At 43.9% G+C, this 18,514-nt stretch overlaps 1 protein-coding gene across 1 annotated transcript in view; it reads right to left on the bottom strand.

Moving 5' to 3' along the window:
* Nucleotides 1–3,715: 3,715 nt before the first annotated feature.
* plce1 (phospholipase C, epsilon 1) overlaps nt 3,716–18,514 on the bottom strand; it is a 46,189-nt gene continuing 31,390 nt past the window's right edge. The window contains exons 20-35 of the mRNA XM_035407221.1: nt 18,262–18,391; nt 17,616–17,657; nt 15,352–15,473; nt 15,097–15,214; nt 14,510–14,641; nt 13,427–13,720; nt 12,162–12,325; nt 11,257–11,518; nt 10,414–10,532; nt 9,633–9,761; nt 8,889–9,083; nt 7,940–8,101; nt 6,473–6,517; nt 5,146–5,364; nt 4,657–4,771; nt 3,716–3,950 (exon numbers count right to left, since the gene is read on the bottom strand). Coding sequence (XP_035263112.1) covers nt 3,790–3,950; nt 4,657–4,771; nt 5,146–5,364; nt 6,473–6,517; nt 7,940–8,101; nt 8,889–9,083; nt 9,633–9,761; nt 10,414–10,532; nt 11,257–11,518; nt 12,162–12,325; nt 13,427–13,720; nt 14,510–14,641; nt 15,097–15,214; nt 15,352–15,473; nt 17,616–17,657; nt 18,262–18,391 — 2,409 coding nt within the window. The 3' untranslated portion in view covers nt 3,716–3,789. The remainder of the gene's footprint in view (nt 3,951–4,656; nt 4,772–5,145; nt 5,365–6,472; nt 6,518–7,939; nt 8,102–8,888; nt 9,084–9,632; nt 9,762–10,413; nt 10,533–11,256; nt 11,519–12,161; nt 12,326–13,426; nt 13,721–14,509; nt 14,642–15,096; nt 15,215–15,351; nt 15,474–17,615; nt 17,658–18,261; nt 18,392–18,514) is intronic.

Below are 18,514 nucleotides of genomic sequence, written 5' to 3'. Positions count from 1 at the left end.
TTTCGATTCTAGTGTGGCTATGGCACTATGATATTTCTGTTGGGCAAGGGTCCAGTGTCATGAAACTGCCTTAGCTCCACAGGAATCTGTTCAGTAACATTACGAAGCTGTAGGGGTCGCCACTGGGGTGCCAAATTGTGATTGCTATTACTTGCAACAAAAGGGTGACCCAAATTCATAAACTGACCTTCTCTGTGGGGTGGGAGGGGAAAGGAACTGAACCCAATACGCAAACCCTGCCTCTGCTCTCCGTCCCCTTGGTAACAGGCTACAGTGCTTTTCTTCAGAGCGCTACAGTACAGTCTTGGGGGGAAGGGGTTATCCCGTGCCTGAAGATTACGACACTGGATACTGCGATTACTGCATACCAGCATGACCGCTATGATAAACACTAAGCCCCAGTTTTGCTTATTTACTCCCATGATTATTTGCTAAAAGAACCGGTTTCTTGCAATCTGACCTGCTCTGATAAGAGCCCTCTGTTCAGAGTCATGTGCCCCCAACACCCAAACCAAAATAAAAATAAAATGAACCATAATTCCAGACATGCTTTATGCATTGATAACTTTACATTCTGTGAGGAACAGCTGACTGAATGAGCATTCTGAGAGAAAGTACTGATATCTATTTATTTTAGTAATGCGATACAATAAATTCATATATTTCAAGTCAACAGAGAAAGTAGTCAAATGACGGTCACATGAGCACATGAACTCAACATGTCAATATAAAGAAATAAGTGGTAAAGACTCTTAAAGAGATTTAAGTTACCAGGTGGACTTTCTTCTCTCCTAGTACATAATGGGCTGCATGTATGCAAAATAAAACAAATGCACTTGAATGTATTTAATTTACAAAAGAGTAACGGTATGGCATCTCTAAATCTAAGTTTTAAAAAAAATGGCTATATATCAAACAAGTGAACAAAAATGATGGATTTGGAAATTAAAAAGAACTGTCAGCAATAATATCACCAATAAAACAACAAACTACTTTGATAAAGACATTCATGAAGCTGACCATGGATTTTATACATGTGCACTGTTAAAAAAAAAAAAAGATAAGCAATGGGCTGAAAAGATTCATCCCAAAAATAAATTAAATACATTCATTAATTTTAAATAGTTTTTCTACAGTTATACTAAACATTTTAAAAAGCTATATACACATCTGACTATAGGATACCTAGCCAGCCAGGGCTACAACATTGAATAAATTAAAATTGGCATCCAAATACATGAAGAAAACCTTAAACTTAGGACAGAGCTCAACAGTAAATGTAAAATGTACAGCTGAGCTGTACGTGTTTTATTACAATGAAAACAGGTCAACCACCAACAAACAGAAACACAACAGCTTAAAGGATCAAACTGGTACAGTTTGGGCCATGAAGGTTTGAAAAATATACTCTATGAAATTGAACTCTATAAACATTTAAAAAGCAGACCTGCAGTGGGAAATTCAAATTCAAATTTTTAGAACTATCAGGAGGGCAAACTACCCAATCCTCGACATAGGAACTGTTGCAGTGTGCTAAAAATCCAAACTAGAACCCACACTTTCTGTTTTTCAAAACGGAATTAAACCTAATAAACAATGTAATGCCCCTAAAACATTTAATCAAGTGATTTGTACCAGAATAATTAGGCACAAGTGCATGGCAGTAAATCTGATGCCTAAGAGGGGGAAATAAAAACTTAACCTGCATTGCAGATAATCATGCATTTAAAAACAAGCCAATGCATGAACAAAACAAAATGTTTAAAAAATGACCAGGAGTGTCAGGTGTGTAACAGTATGTTTAAGTGCTGGTCCACTAGGGCCAGGGTTTTTCAGGCCTTGGAGTTAAATTAGCAACTGACTTACACCACCACCACTTATCTAGATTACAGCTTAATTCAAATAACAAAATTCTAACAAGTGATGGAAAAATACGCCCGTAAACCCTGTTGTCCTCTGTGACTAGAACCTCTAGCCATCATGAACAAGAAAAGAACAGAGTTCTGAGTGTGGTAAGATTATAAAATAACACAAATGAAAGCAATTAAAATTGCACTTCACAAAAACAACAAATAAAAACAGCTGAAGCTATTTATGGGTCAATTTCCTGTCATCAGATCAAGGAAAAGCAAAGTGACTATCAAATAATACATGCAGCTTTCATCCATTAAATGCACTTAAGAGATCATGAGCAGGCTACTAAAATAAATATCCTAAAGGCAGTCAAATCTTTAATTCACTTATCTCATTAATCTTCTAAATCTTCAGCGAATAACTTATGGCTACAAAATAACTAAATAGTACCACTGCATGCCACACATTCTTTCTGTTGGCGACTTTTCAGTGGTTATTTAAGGCAGTAATAAAATCAGTAAGATGGGGATGCCACAATGTCTCAGTAAGAACGAAAAGCCCTAATGGGGGTTGGGTTAAGCTTTCAGCTGTCCTCGTCTTGAAAATATATATCATTAAAAAAATATATAAAAAATAAATGGAAATTTTAAAAAATAAACGGCTATGCTCATAATGGCTTTTCCTTCAGAGGTCAGACCTAACCCGATAGTTTAGACAGATCTAGCCTGGAGAGCTTAGGTCTGAGCTGTTATTATCTAACCATAACCGCGAGTCTGTACTCACTGGACACTACAGACATCACCCTTCTGGGGTAGTCTGAATCGGCCAAGGCTCCTTGAGTTACCTCTCTATGAATGCCAACTCACATCTCGAGGCCTAAAGTTAAAATCTGAGAGAGATAAGCCTCTCCCCCAGTCAGCTAGCTGTCCTGTAGTACACTAAGCGGCATGCAGTGTGTAAATTAGTCACTGACTTGTGACTAATTTACACACTGCAAAGAGGGGAACATGAATACACTTGGCTATAAAACTCCCTGTGCTGGTACAGGTAAAATAACCCTAACTCTCAAACCCATAGCACAGTTGCAAATGGAGGGAAAAAATAAAAAGCCGTTGTATTCTGATGAGGAGACGGAAATTACAGACTGAACTTAACTTTTCACGATGAAATCATTTACTCGCCAAATGAGCAGCATTAACTTATGGAGAGAGTAGTGTGAATATTGATTGGTACCGTTATGAATCTGTGCACCTCTCATAAATGCTTCACAATGCATACCGCCATAACCGAGCAAAAATCTATTCTGTGGAAATCAATACAAACATTTAGAGCAAAAGCCGTTAACACTGGTAGCTTGAATGAAACCAAAGAAATAATCAGAGCAACAGAACTGTCCTTTCAGTACCCAAACGCCAAAGTGCAAAAAACGTTACGAATGAACAAAGAAATACACAAACATGTATCTGGTACAGTACTCTTAAAAACAAGAACACAAACAAAGGGGATTCAAACAAGCCAGCTTGTTGACCACCTTCTCGACGTCCTCGTTGCTGATTGGAGGGAGCGGAGATGGACAGAGCGCTTCCTCCTGACCAACCACAAGAACTCCTCCCCGTGAGCCTGACCCACTGAAGCAAACGCTCAGCCGGCCTGAGCAGAGAGAACGGTCAGGCTTTCCCACGTTAGCACGAACGCTCCTCGTCTGGGAGGGACACAAACAAGCGGAGTCTTTCAGAGCGACTCGGCCAGTTCCGCGGTCCCGTTGACCGAGACGCCCCCAAACCGTACTAGGGGTGGCCGGAGCGGCCGCCGACCGTCCTATCCCACCGCCGGGAGACTGGAGCCAATGGGGGGGGGGGGGGGGGGGGGGAGGACGATCCTAAATAAGCGTGTTCCTCAGGTGGCGCTTAGCATGCGCTGTCTGGGAACCGGGGCTCATTTTGGCAGTTTCCAGTTTCGCAGCAGGGGGAAAGACCAGGGGGACGAGGCGGGGCCGCGGGGGCGGGGCCCGTGTCGGGCGGGGTCACCGCCCAGGAGTCTCTCTGCCTCCATCATGCCTTCTGCCATCCAGGCTTTGAGTCCATTAGGAAAACGTCCTACAGATGGGCAGTGACACTACAGCATGAACGCACAGTGTCATTACACACATACTAACACACCTGCATGCACAAACAAACAAACACACAGACCACAAAGAGCTGTAATATTTTAAAAGTGCATAAATATTACATAAAAATCCACTTAACATGTTTCTTTTCTCAAAAGATCAATTAATCAAACCACAACAAAATTTATATTCAACTGGAGAATGCAGTGCAGCACATTACAACAAGGCTAAATCTGAATCAGGAACAATAAACATTGAGTGGTCTGGGATATGAAGTGCAGAGAATATCCCTTTTTATCCAGCTATTAACTGCACTTCAATAGCCCGTATACCCATTAGTATTATAAGTATCTGTGGTCCGGTATAATAAACATCCCATGAGCTCAGTAGTTCTATGCCAGATGTTAATTGTTACATGGCTATCAAACAATTACATTTCATTTCAGAAGACAGGCTCTCAAACAGGATTAAAATGGTAACCAATGTTAATGCAATGCAACGGCAGTTCTGTCACCACCACCCCTCCCTCCCTCCATCCCCACCCCGCCACCCCTCCCTCCCCCCTCCCAGAGTGCAGAATGTAAGAAGCGTGAGCCGTACCTTCCGGGGGGGGGGGCACTGCATGCACACACTCCGGAGCCCCTACTCAGACGCTTCACTCAAGTGCAAGCTGCATGCGGCGCGCTCGTCCTTACTGTGCGCGCTCTCCGCGGGGGGCTGCGCCCCGCCCGAAACGCTGCGGCTGCGGCCCGTCAGCTTCTTCAGCTCGCTGGCGAAGGAGATGCCCTTCCGCTTGTCCTCGCGGGCCGTCTGGGAACCACGCCAAAACGCACAGCCACATCTCACTGCTCTTTTACCTCCTTACAGCGTGGTGACTTACAAACAACAGTCAATTTACTATAGCTCTAACTGCAGCCTACCCAAGAACACACTAAGGCTTCTGGTGTCACTGTTCTTCTTCGACTCAAACCCTCATCACCAAAAACCAAAGTAATCATCTCTACACACAATGCTATCCAAGTATAAAATGGTGTGCAGGCATGAGTAGACATACATGCCCAACATGACATCCTCCATGGTAGATATAAGAACCTGAACCTGAGCCTGCTCCTTAAGCTTAAGGATGAAGCCAATCCCTCACCCACGCCTGCTCCTTCAGTTTAGGGATGAAGCCAATCCCTCACCTGAACCTGCTCCTTCAGCTTGAGGATGAACTTCCCCGCTCCTCTCCACTTGGTTTGGGCCTGGAACACGCACTCGTGGTCGAAGAGGATGCGCTGGAGGGGTTTGCCCGTGGACGCCTTCTTGTTGGTGGTCTCCTTGGAAACCTCCTCCATGAGGACGTAGTCGCCGGGGTTGGGGTTGCTCAGGATGCTGCAGGAGTACTTGGCCTTGCTTAGAGTCTGCAAAAGACATGGCTAACGTTACTCATAGGGCCCTAATGGTGGCACGCAAATTCCTATGGCGGCTATCCAGTTGGGATTTAAAACAGTAAATGCTGGCAATTGGCGGACAGAGAAAATAACTGAAACAAAGCAAAAAGAGTAAATATTTCTCATTGAAATAGTTAACTGTGATTTGGATTTTGTCTCAATCTGTTGTTTTGAGTTCAGCATAATTTGTGATCAAACATATTTTGGGATACATGTTTTAAAATTAGACTTTCATTATTTCAACCCACGTTAAAGTACAGAATCAGCAACAAAATTAGGTCATATTTGTTGAGATTGAGCAAATATTTTCAGAGATATGACTGAATATTGTAATTTTTGTAAAACAGTTTAGAGAATACTGGCTTTAAAGATTTTGTGGAGAATTTTGCACTTTCTCATCATAAAATCAGAGGCATAAAGTCAGGGTCACAAAGTGGAAGTCCTGCCAAGTGTTTTTTTTCCACCCATCAGCCAGCTGATTTCACTAATTAGTTCTACCTCCTGGCTGAAGAATTCTCATAATTAAAAAATCCAGGTGATTGGAACAAAATACTGGGGAGGACTTTTACTTTCTGAACCTGAATTTTCCACCTCTGGATAAAATATACCCTCAAAATGGGAATTATTGTATGAAATTGTTATATTTGTGTAGTGCTTGTTAAGATTTTGTAATATGTTTGATTAGGATAGTGTTTCAACCATAAATTAACCTCTGATTTAGCTATAAAACCTTTGAAAAATCCTTTTTCATTCTTCCACTTCCCTAATTATTTTTCCATTACTCTTGACAGTGACAACTGCTCTTCCAGTTGAACTACTGTATATAACAATAATGCTTAAATGAGTTCCCCTACAGCCCTTGACAAGTACTTACTTTTTGCCAAGTCGCTATCCCACAGTACCTTGCTTAAGATTGCTAGCAGGAAATGGCTGCCCGTTGTCTCTTTTGACTGCACACAAACTAATTTACATCTGAACCTTGGAGGACCAATGGACTTGCTGTATATCTCAAAGTTGCTGATAACGCTTGTTCTTCTGCTTACGCTTATCAAGCAGGACAAAAGGCACACGACCATACCGTTTCAAATGCTGGTGGAGTTGATTCAAGGTGTTTGCATGCATGCTGTGTAAGAAAATAATACGGATCATTATTTGGGATATAAAACAGAATCGAGTCCAGCTTATATTTAAGAGGCTGATTAAGTAGCTATACTATGCAGCTAACCATCATAAAAATAAAACGCAAAAAATCTTTCCCAATCCATTCTTCATTTAGCCGACATTCTGATCTTTTATCTAGCAACACAAAACAAAAACAATACTAAGTCATATCACACTATTTGGGACTACGCATTACAGTAAGCCCCACACAGATTGCAGGAATTTGGCTGTTTTATGCCATGATTTTTCTGCCCCAGATTGTGGCCAGTTTCTTAGGTTGTAAAGGGTCGTCGGACATCTTGGCTCATGCGGTGTGCCAGAGTCTTACATCCGCCAACTTGTGTAGTTGTCGGCTCCAACAAAGTACTTGCACTGTCAAAATTTTTTAAACTTTATTGTGTAGTGTGGTTGCTGCTACAAGCCGATCCCATTATATTATAATGTAGATAGCCCATTATTCTAATATAGATTTTAATTATCTAGTATGTTTCCATTTTACAGTAGGTGGTTTAAAAATATATGTAACTATAACAACAATGGGAATACCCATTCTGTCCAGGAATTTTGTTTTAATCATTATTTCTGAGTTTGATTTATTTGAACGCTCAAAGTCATAAAGGTAACATAACTACCCAATTCCCTAGTTTCTGAGGTGCATCATAAGTGAATATTGTGAAGTTTCTGGAAAGATTATTTCAAGTGCTCTTTGAAGGATAGACAGCCCATACTGTCCTCTCCTTTCCAGCCACAAACAGGTCCATACCCTTTCTTCTCCTTTGTTTTCGCCAAAACACTGGCAACCTTACAGCTATACCTTCTTGTTCTTTTGACCCATGCAAGCCAGTCATAGAGTGTGAAGAGAAAACTTATGGAAATCACAAATCTGGCCAGACCGATAATGAGATTTTAATTTGGTCACCATGCACGTGTTACATGTAATAACTGTAAAAGACTGAATCTGTCATACGCATGTCTGTTTGGGAAAGCCTTAATATATTTTTTACATCTGTCGGATACCTGAGGACCAACTACCGGAATTGAACAAAACTTCACATATTAATTTAGAAATTTAGGTGAATGGTAGACTTTATCTTCAGCGATGTGATTCCGGTATTAACATATTTTTGACCAGATAGTGATTCTGCAACAATTCTCGCCTCTCCTGCGAATCGGCTGAGTGCGAGGCATGTCTTTCAAGCTTGCGTCAGGCCACATTTTAAACATAACAGGACAATAAAACAGTGCAAGACATCAATATAAGGCTATAAAACATCATTATAAAACTCAGTTTAGATCACGTCAGTATAAAGCAGTTAACACTGCGTCGGTAAGATAGCGTAGGCTAAGATGAAGTGGCTTTGCGACCGGGAGCAGGCTTGCTCACCTGCTGGATGATGTCCTGGGCAGTGCTGTAGCGTGGGGCTTTGATGACGGTGTGCGGCTGCTCTGGGGACACGTCGTGCACCTGAACGAAGAAGGTGTCTTCCTCCGTGCTGCTGGTCACCTCCTCCACCCCCTCTGACACAGAGTTCTTTTCATTCAGGTTCTGAAAGGAGGCATACAAACACTGACCATCCGAATCTCTGCACGTCACTGAATTTTACTGGTCTTCAGAGCGCTGGTGCCCCCTGCAGGTACCTGTATATCGCCTGGCAACATCACTATGCAGAACAGTTCACTGTAATACATTTCTACATTTTATTTTAATAATAGCTTTATTTGTATAGCACCCTGCAGCTCAAAGGGCTTAACAGGGTGTTAATGTACTAATATACCTGTATTGACCATAACTGACAAAATTGTTTCTAATTTAAGTATGGCTATATAAGCAAAATTGAAAATGTATGTCATTTGTTCATTTTACCTTGAACAAGGCTTGAACAGACCCATGAGAATATAACTCCTTCTAAGCAGATTTGAATTTTCAAGGAAATATACCAATAAATTACATACAATTCTTAATCTGTAAATATTGGTAGTCCAAATGAAAGCACTGATGTTTCCACTATTTTACAGTTTTGTAATGAGCATAAATGAACCAGCAGGGTGCGCTCTATGAATACAATCAAGCAAAAAGGAAAACATTTTGTATATAGACCATTATCTACATTATTTACATGAAATTATATTTTATTAGTTTAGTTTTAATAATTATTACAGTTTGTAAAAAATGTCCAATTGCGCTTTATATGACGGTATGGACATTAGAGTCATTCTAAAGATTCATGTGCCATGAAATGTTATGTAAATCTTTTGTCTTTAGACAGTACGCTGCAAGAGATGTAATTTTTCATGTGAAAATATGGAAGTTGGTGATGGCACTCAGAATGTACCTCTTCTTTGGTTTTTAGGCAAATCCTTCCCACGTAGCCCTCATCCGGAGTCCAGCTGCTGATCACTGTCAGGATCTCCTCCTCCGGCGCTAGGGGGCGCTGTTGGGGCGGCTTCTTGGTATCGCTCCTCTCTTTTGACAGGCTCAGCTTCTCCTCTGACAGGTAATAGTCCGACACAGGGGAGGAGGGCAGCAACTGGGGGTGGGGGTCAGAGTCTGAATCAGTGTATTTGCCATGACATCATTGGCAAAAGAATACATACAATCTATATTACTGTTATCGAATATAAAATGCACAGCACATTTTAAATCTTTTCTTTTTTTTAACCCATCTGTGTCCTTTATGAAGTAAAGTTGCACAGTAAAGTATGTGTGAGACCCAGTAGACTGCTTAAATAATTCTAAACAGGTCTAAACCATGTGATCGAATCTGAGCGGCTCTAAATGCTCAAATCTAAACAGTGATCCAGTTTGAGCTGGTCTAAAACAGCACAAACAGGCCTGGGATGAGTCCTAAACTGAGTGATCTGGTGTAGGCAGGTATGATATTGTGTTATGATGTGGGTGGGTATGATTTGTGCTAAGGTGTGTGGGGTATGATTTGTGCTAGGATATTGTGCTATGATATTGTGCTGTGGTGTGGAGAGGTATGGTTTGTGCTATGATACTGTGCTGTGGTGTGGAGAGGTATTATTTGTGTTATGATATTGTTCTTTGTCGTAGGCAGCGGCGAGCAGGGACTCACAGTGGACAGGAGCTGCCGGGCGGTGGTCTTCTCACTCACGCACACCACAGTGAAGGGCTCTGGGCCCGGGGCTCCATGAACCGTGACCCTGGACTGAGCCGCAGCCCGACGCTCGTCTGTGCCGAACAGCTGAAAACACAACGGGAAGCGCAGAGCTCTAATGCGTGCCTCCATTCGCCAGCGGACAAAAAGGCCCTTTTACAATACTGAAAATACCACAAGTTTTTTTTTTAACAAACCCACAACTTCCTGGCACTATGCAGCCTCGCAGTCAATTGAAATGCATCGTTTCATTTTTGTCCGACCGTAAGCAGTCATTTGACATCTTATCTGCCTTAGGCAAGTCTAGGAATTTGTGACTAATTCGGGTTAAACATGCATTTTAAAAACTTGACTGTCATTATTACTTGAAAATGACAACAGTATAGCGCAAATCTAAATGAATGTCCTGTTCATTTCTAATCACTACTATAAAAGTCAAAGACAGATATAGTGGAAAAATAAGCACAATCGGGGGATTGTGACTTTTACATTGAAAATGTGAGCATTTTCTGGTGCACAAAGCTTTTTCTGGCATGCCAAAGGCAGACTGAGATTATATACGCAAGACCTAAATCTACGCTCAAGTGAGCGCCAGAAAAAGCTATTTTCAGTGCCACACTTCTTCAATAAATAAACAGTCCAAGATTGCTCCCTCCCATTTCCCTGAGCTAAAACCCTAATTGCCTCAGGGCGGGGCGCATGCTGATACTGGTTACCGGAGCGACTGCCGAACACTCACCACAGAAGCGGGTATGGAGTTTCCGGAAGGGCTTTCCTCAGTTCTCCGGCTGTAAATGAACAGGCTGGACACCTCCAGGGCCTCGTTGTGCTGGTTTCTCAGCCCCAGGTGTCTGTACCCTGAAACGGCAGCAACGTCACACATTCCACCTGCTGCTGAAAACGTCAGGCAACAAGAAGCAATGCATTTCTGCGCTATGGGTTCCCAGATTCGGAGGCCAGCCAGAGAGAAAAAACAGAGAGAAAGACCGACAGAAACCAAAACAAAACAAAACTGTAATCAAACTGCATTATGAGCCATTTGTGTGCCTCAACCACACCAGACTGTTTGTACACAGTCCACAGATGTAAGGACTAGTACAAGTCACACTGCTGTTGCAGGCTGTATAATTCAGATGGACAATCATTTTAATGCAAATGGTAGGAACTATAAACCTTGAGCAAAGCCACAGTCTGCTTTGTGTGATGCTTCTGCCCAGTAACTAATCTTTATAGCCCAAAAGGTTTTTCTGTAAATATTCTAAGTTGATTTTAAATGGTAAATGTTAGTACGTTGGTATTTTCATAGTAAATACATCTCATTACAGCAAAAAAATGACAATGTTCACTGTACAGGGTCTAAAGAACCTTAGTGATAAGCAGCAGGTATTTAGGGCTTTCATTTTAATTCCCTAGTTGCATCTGGAACAGCACTGCTTCAATGGGACACGGGAAGAACATGCTTGGTGCTGGGCGGCTTGGAATCAAGCATGGTAACGGAAGCGCGGTATTCACGATCAGCAGTGGCCGATCACACGTGAAGAGCAGCCGGAACCTTCCGGAGGGTCGCGTGCGTGACGCTCACCTGCTTTGAGGGCTTTGATGGGGAGGATCCTCTGGGCGGTGACCTGCGAGCTGTTGTTCTCCACCACGGCGAGGCGCAGGAAGGCCATGTCCTCAAAGTAGACCTGGAACAGGAAGTGCTCGCTCCACATGGGGTTGAGGGTGTTCCGGTGGATGGGCTTGGTGCGGAAGTGGCAGCTGTCCACCGGCATGCCCAGGACGTCCACCTCCACGCAGGGGCTGCCCGTGGTGTTTCCGGGACACACGTTCTGGCCCGACACGATCTGCGAGGCGGAGACAGCCGATGTCACGTTCACAAGCCCGACACGTCCCCGTTAAATTCCCCAGGCTGCTGTGTGCATGTTATGCTCATTAGCCTGTAGTGTGCTTGTCATATTTACTGACCTGCTATGTGCAAGTCATATTCACACGCTCTTAACTCTCATGTTCTATCCACTGCTCTGTTACACCCTGTTATGTTCACTGGTGTGCTACGCCAGGGTCGTGTTCACTGGCCCGCCCTAACAATGTTCTGATCACTAGTTTGTTATGATGTTGTATTCACAGATGGGAAATGTCCATGAGTAAAATAAATATTATATATATATACATATATATATAACCAAGTCAGTGAAAGAAAGGGACACTGATACATTACGGCTCATCTGTCTCTGAGTAAATCTCAACAGGCCACTGTTTTATGAAGGTTAAAACGTCCCTGTGTTTACACACGGGGGCTTTTACAGCTCCCGGGCATTAGCATCCCTACTTCTTCAACCGGGCAGACCGCTTTCATCCGTCAGCTTGAGACCATCAAAGACGAATGAGACGGAGGCATTAAGCCCTTAATGATAGAGGTTCTGTGGAGGGGGGACCTCGTGTTTTTGGACCACACAAACCCTCGCCCCGACGGGCGCTTCCGCTCACCGTCAGGGAGAAGAGCGAGGGGCTCATGCTCTCCACGTCCCGCTCCAGGGGGCAGAAGTTCCGGTAGAGGGGGCAGTTCCTGTCCCACAGCACGGGCGGCTTGAGCACATAGCCGCAGCCCCCGTTGGCTTCGAACACGGCCGCGTTCAGCTGCATGGGCAGGTCTGGGGCAGAAACGGCAGAGACATGTCAATGAGCCTCTTCCCTCAGCACACACAAAGCACCTCTCTACTACACCATCCTACCATTCTGCCGTTCTATGACACTTATGCCCTGTTCACAGGGAGAGAACACACAAAGAACCTCTCTACTACACTATCCCACCATTCTACCATTCTACAGGACGCTTAGACCTGTTCACAGGGAGAGAACACACAAATAACCTCTCTACTATACCATCCTACCATTCTACCATTCTACATGACACTTAGACCTGTTCACAGGGAGAGAACACACAAAGCACCTCTCTAATATACCATTCTACCATTCCACATGACACGTATGCCCTGTTCACAGGGAGAGAACACACAAAGCACCCCCCTACTATACCATCCTACCATTCTACATGACACGTATGCCCTGTTCACAAGGACAGCACACACATACGGTACGTGGCTCCTTAACACCAGTAAACATCAGGAGAGATTGAAACTGGTTTTTTGTTGCCAATGTAAATCAGAGATTGTATGGTGCAATTGACCATACAATCTGTGTCTACATTGTGGTGTCAACAAGGCCGATGTCAGTGGAGCAATAAAATTCAATGAACCTGAAAACACAGGGTGGCTAACCCAGGATGAGTAATCCACAAGATTACAATGGCATCCAATTCATCTGATAAAGAGCCCTGAGTCTAAATCCATTGGAGGCCCAGTTATGCTTTGCATTATCTTCAGTTTGGCTTGGGAATGTTGTACTGTCCACTTGGGAAAGTTGTACCGTCACTTGGGAAAAGGGTCAGCTATTCATGTTTATGCTTTCAAGCTCTTGAAAACTGAGAAAAAAAACCAAGAACGTTCTAGTTCTCAAACACACTGCAGCCATGTTGTTTCCAGTATCTGTTCCATTAAAGCCAATAAGTAAACCTAAGAAAAGCCTACTATGACTTCAAGTCCTTCTCAGCCACAGTTACACTGCTACATTGGACTGCGTTACACCTTCTATGTGAGTACTGTGATTAAATGGTGACTCTTCTCTCCTGCGTGTCATGTAACAAGCCTGTGTTGAACATTCAGGAAGAAGAGCGGGCGGAGGCCGCCGCTCACCGTCGGTCTGGTAGTTGAGCGCCACCAGCTGGATGCCGTGGAGCCAGAAGGTGAGCGGGTTGGGGTTGGCGGAGTCGATGCGCGTGGCGGCGGGGTAGGTGCGCAGGAGCTGGCCGGCGGTGTGCTGGATCAGCTTCTGCGAGTAGCGGCGGCAGAGCCGCTTGGCCGCGTTCTCGTTGACCGAGGAGATGTGGTAGCAGCGCGGCGTGCGGATGATGGCGCTCAGGGAGGCGCCGGTGCTCAGCAGCGGCGACGTCTGCTCCTCCCAGCTCAGCCGCATGCCTTCTAAGGAACCTGCGGGGGGGGTGGGGGGTGGGGGGTGTTAGACATTTTCGGCGTTAGCACCCCAAGACGTCCCTCGTGGGAGCAGCTCTCTCACAAAGTGCTGATTTACCAAGATAATTATCTCTGGCTGGAGTTTATCAGTGACAATAAAACCAAATACAATACAAACAAACTGCAAGACAGAGAAGGCTCTGCAAGAAGTCCAGCACTATTACACACTATTGCATTTCAATATATTATAGTACTATCACACAGTGCGGCATTTCAATACACTGAAGTACTATTGCACAGTATTACATTTCATTACATTACATTGCAATAACTTTGCAGACACAGTTATCCTGAGAGATAAAAAGTACAGAGCATCAGTGTTATTCTCAGGAATATAAAAGTGTGACTGATATCAGCAAGAAGGCATAGAAGGTCCATTTATAATCAAGAATTATTAAGTTAGTTGAGCAAACCAACAATTAGCACGGTAAACAAAACTCAAAACCACAACTTTTACACAGATATGACTATAACATTTCATAGCAACAGCATGTTTTTTATTATTTTGTAAAAATAAATAAATAAACAAAGCAGTCATTTAGAAACTGTGCTTGAGATGTGATTCAGAGACCGTTTATTCAAGTTCACCAGGCCGCGGTTCTGAAAGTGAAAGCAAGGGGGTGGATGGTGAGAATGATTTCCTCATCCGAGTGATCTGGGACATTTTCCCATAAGGCCTGTGTGTGTGTGTGTTCCCCCTCCCAGCACATCTGCGCACAATAGACCGGAGCGCCGATCTGACTTTACCTTTCCCTGGGGCACGGACCAGCGTCACTGTCTCCCCGGGGCTGCTTTTACCAGGATTGGTGCCAAAGATGGATTTCCTGCTCTTACGATCTTTCCCTCTGCCAGAGCCCGACGGAGTCAGGGTGGAAAGGCCTGATTCCCACACACACACACGCACGCGCACACACACACACGTAAACACAAACACACACACGCGCACACACACACACACACACACACGCACACACACACACACACAGACAAACAGACACCCACACAGGCATCAACACAGACGCACACACACACACATATACACAGACACACACAGTAAAAGACATGAGGTCAGGGCCATTATAGCAATACACCACTTTTTCCATTTGCTCACGTTTTATGTTTTTTATTTGGCTTTTTTTCATGGGAATTCTAGACATTTCAGCTGACACCTGACATCTGAGGGCTTCTTACTTGCTTTCATATGTCACAGTTATCTATTTATTTACTTAATTTTAAAGTGCTTTGTCATAAGAAATACACAACCATAGACCTTAATTGCCCCAGAGAAACAGAATTACAAGCTGCACCAAAGCAACAGAAGACAAGGTACAGACCTGGGAACTTGACAGCTTGGCAGTATATGATCAAATCAGAGAGTTCCTGAGCTATCTGTCGGCTCTCTTTCTTGTTCTGGGGAAGATAAAACTCCTCCCCCAGCTCCATATCAAAAATCTGTACAGCAAAGACAAGAAAATATGTGTCAGATCCACATGCCGGACTTCTGATGTGTGTGTCTTGGAGAAGAGAGCTGCCCTGAAATAACAATTGCTTGCAGAGAACTGGGCATCACCCAGCTGAGTCATACGCACCTTCCCTTTGCTCTGAGTGGAGCTGTCTGCTTTCTTCATCCTCTTCGGCATCTCGTCGTTGGACTCGTACTGGAGCTTGTCGCTGGATGATTTCCCCTCTGGCCGATCGTCCAGGATATTATCTACAAGAACACATTTTGGGAATGTTTTGGTCAGGTGAATGTCTTGTAGAAGAATGCGTTAAATTTACAAACGGTACATGAACAGCACTAAAAGATGGTAAATGTATACTATAAAGCTGTACAATGGTGGACACCACTTTGTCAGGGGAACAAAAAAAGTTCTGCTTTTCATTTGCACATACGGTACATAGCTTTGTCTGGCCAGCCTCTTGTTGGAGACAGAGATGGATGGGAGTCTAAGAGCTTTAGTTCAGCAATAATGTAGCAGTTTGTCCCCTAGTGAAAAATAACAGTGACCTTGACATTACAGGAACACAGAGGACTCAAGCCTCACTTTCCATGCACGCCCACCACCACAGCGTCAAACATATGACCATGGATGACAGAATCACTGTCAAAGCAGATATTTGCTGAGTGACTATGCGCATTGCATCAGTATCGCTGCAGCATTCTTTATAATAATAATTTCCATCTCATATATTTATTGTTTTTCATAAATCTGACCAACTATCTGTTCTAAGGGCCATCGGGGTAGGCGTCCATACTGTATTTGTTTTCGTATCTCACAAAGCTCTGGTTACATAGGATGGAGGCTTTTCCCAGGAGAGGGTTGGAAACATTTGGTTTCTGCAAAAGGAGCACAGGGCCTGAGAAACCAGATGTCTTTGTTTTTTCCTGGTGAGCCATCGCCACTAGCAAGGTCGAGACCTTTTCAAACACAGCGCTGATGGGGGTGGCGTGTTTACACTACACTGCCCAGTGTGTATCTAAAACAGATTGGAGGAGAAAGGCAAACACTGTGTAACCAACCCGCACTTTTGCCTAGGTGATGCCAAGTCTCTCACCCCATCTCTTCAAAGGCCTGATATAAAACAGGTTCTTTTCCTTTTAGTGCCATCATACACACACTTCCACGGCAAGCCAACTTTCCGCTCTATTAATACTGCTAATATTTATATCAATTAATATTGAATGAGATGTTATATACAGTATATAAATAGGCTTTTGTTAATAAATAGGCTTTTATACACTACATGACCAAAAGTATGTGGACACTGGAAAATCACACCCATATGTGCTTGTTGAACATCTCATTCCAAAACCATGGGCATTAATACGGAGCTGGTCCACCCTTTGCTGCTATAACAGCCTCCACGCTTCTGGGAGGGCTTTCCACTGGATTTTGGAACATGGTTGCAGGGATTTGCTTCCATTCAGCTACAAGAGCATTAGTGAGGCTGGGCACCGATGTTGGGTGATAAGGCGTGGCTCGTAGTCTGCATTCCAATTCATCCCAAAAATGTTCGATGGGGTCGAGGTCATGGCTCTGTGCAGGCCAGTCAAGTTCTTCCACAACAAACTCGGCAAACCATTGCATTATGGACCTGTGCATGAGGGCATTGTCATGATGAAACAGGAAAGGGGCTTCCTCAAACTGATGTCACAAAGTTGGAAGCACACAGTTTTCTAGAATGTCATTGTATATTGTAGCATTAAGATTTCCCTTCACTGGAACTAAGGGGCCAAGCCCAAACCATGAACGACAGCCCCAGACCATTATTCCTCCTTCACCAACTTTACAAATGGCACTATGCATTCGGGAAGGTAGCGTTCTCCTGGCATTTGCCAAAGCCAGATTTGTCCATCAGACTGAAGCCTGATTCATCACTCCAGAAAACTTGTTTCCATGATTTTTATGCGCTACGCGCTTCAGCACTCGGCAGTTCCGTTCTGTGAGCTTGTGTGGCCTACCGCTTTGTGGCTGAGATGTTGTTGCTCTAGCAGGGCAGAAATCTGACGAACTGACTTGCTGGAAAGGTGGTATCCTACGATACTGCCACATTAAGTGTCACTGAGCTCTTCAGTACGACCCATTCTACTGTCAATGTTTGTCTATGGAGATATCGTGTCTAATCTAGATTTTATGCACCTGCTAGCAATGGTTGTGGCTGAAGTAGCCAAACCCACTAATTAGAAGGATGTCCACATACTTTTGGCTACGTAGTATATATATTAACCGCACAATACAGGCTGATTCATGCATGGTGGTTAATGGCACACAACAGGCACCCACAACATGAGACCACTGCACGTATGGAGCAACATGCAAAGAAACCGCCTGACACAGAGTGCTGCTTTTACCTTCCTGTCCACAAGGGGCAGTAGTGGCAGTGAGGACGTCAGCTAAAGAGGAACAGTCAGATAGGGAGTAAGAGCAGAAAGAACCGCAGATGCACCAGTATACCAACAAAGTGAACCCACTTCATTGGAGGTTTTACGTCCATGGCGTTAAAAGTAAAAAGCAGGAAAGAGAAAGTTAATAACACATTTGACTTCACTTCAGAGGGCAAAGCCATGTAGCGTAAATGATCTGAAATTCTACAGCGAGGAGACCAAAGTTCCTCCTGCCGTTTACATCAATTACATGGAAATCAAATAATGCTGAAGAATCATGCTTTGCACGAAGCTCACAGAAACCTATTATATGGTCGACACTGCTCTTTATCTACTGATATAAAAGAGAGCTTGACACCAATTTATTTCAGAAGCCTTTAGTGGTAACTTGCTACAATGGATTCCAACAACAGTGTCCCCTTTTAGTTTGGTATCAATACCATAAATACAGAGCTTTGCCTTTTGTTAAAAAGCAAGTGGGTTAGTTGGAGTGTTGAAGAGTGCAGTAAATTAAGGCCCTTTCTCTAATCTGGGTTAAGACGTGGCTTGGAACAAATTGACATTAAACGGTCAGAGCACTAGGGGTGTGTGGAGAAGAGTTATTGTCACCCACCATCAGAAAGGGACTCGTAGTCATAGTCATACTCATCTTCCTCCTCCTCCTCATCCTCATTGTTGCCAGGGGAACTGCTGGCCGAGGTGCCGTTGCTAGCCTGCGCCTGCATGTGGGCCAGCTGGTGTGCCTGTTTACATGGGAAACAGTGATGTCAGAGGAGCCGGAATGGCCGTCCGGGCGGCTCTTAAGAGTGCCGGCGGAACGTTAGCCACGCTCGCCTGAGCTGGATCAACACGGGAGCGTGATAAGG

Source organism: Anguilla anguilla, chromosome 2, assembly GCF_013347855.1.
Source record: "Anguilla anguilla isolate fAngAng1 chromosome 2, fAngAng1.pri, whole genome shotgun sequence".
In the NCBI taxonomy this organism is placed as follows: Eukaryota; Metazoa; Chordata; class Actinopteri; order Anguilliformes; family Anguillidae; genus Anguilla; species Anguilla anguilla.
Note: the sequence above shows the minus strand (reverse complement) of the source record. Positions and strands in the feature narration are given on the sequence as shown.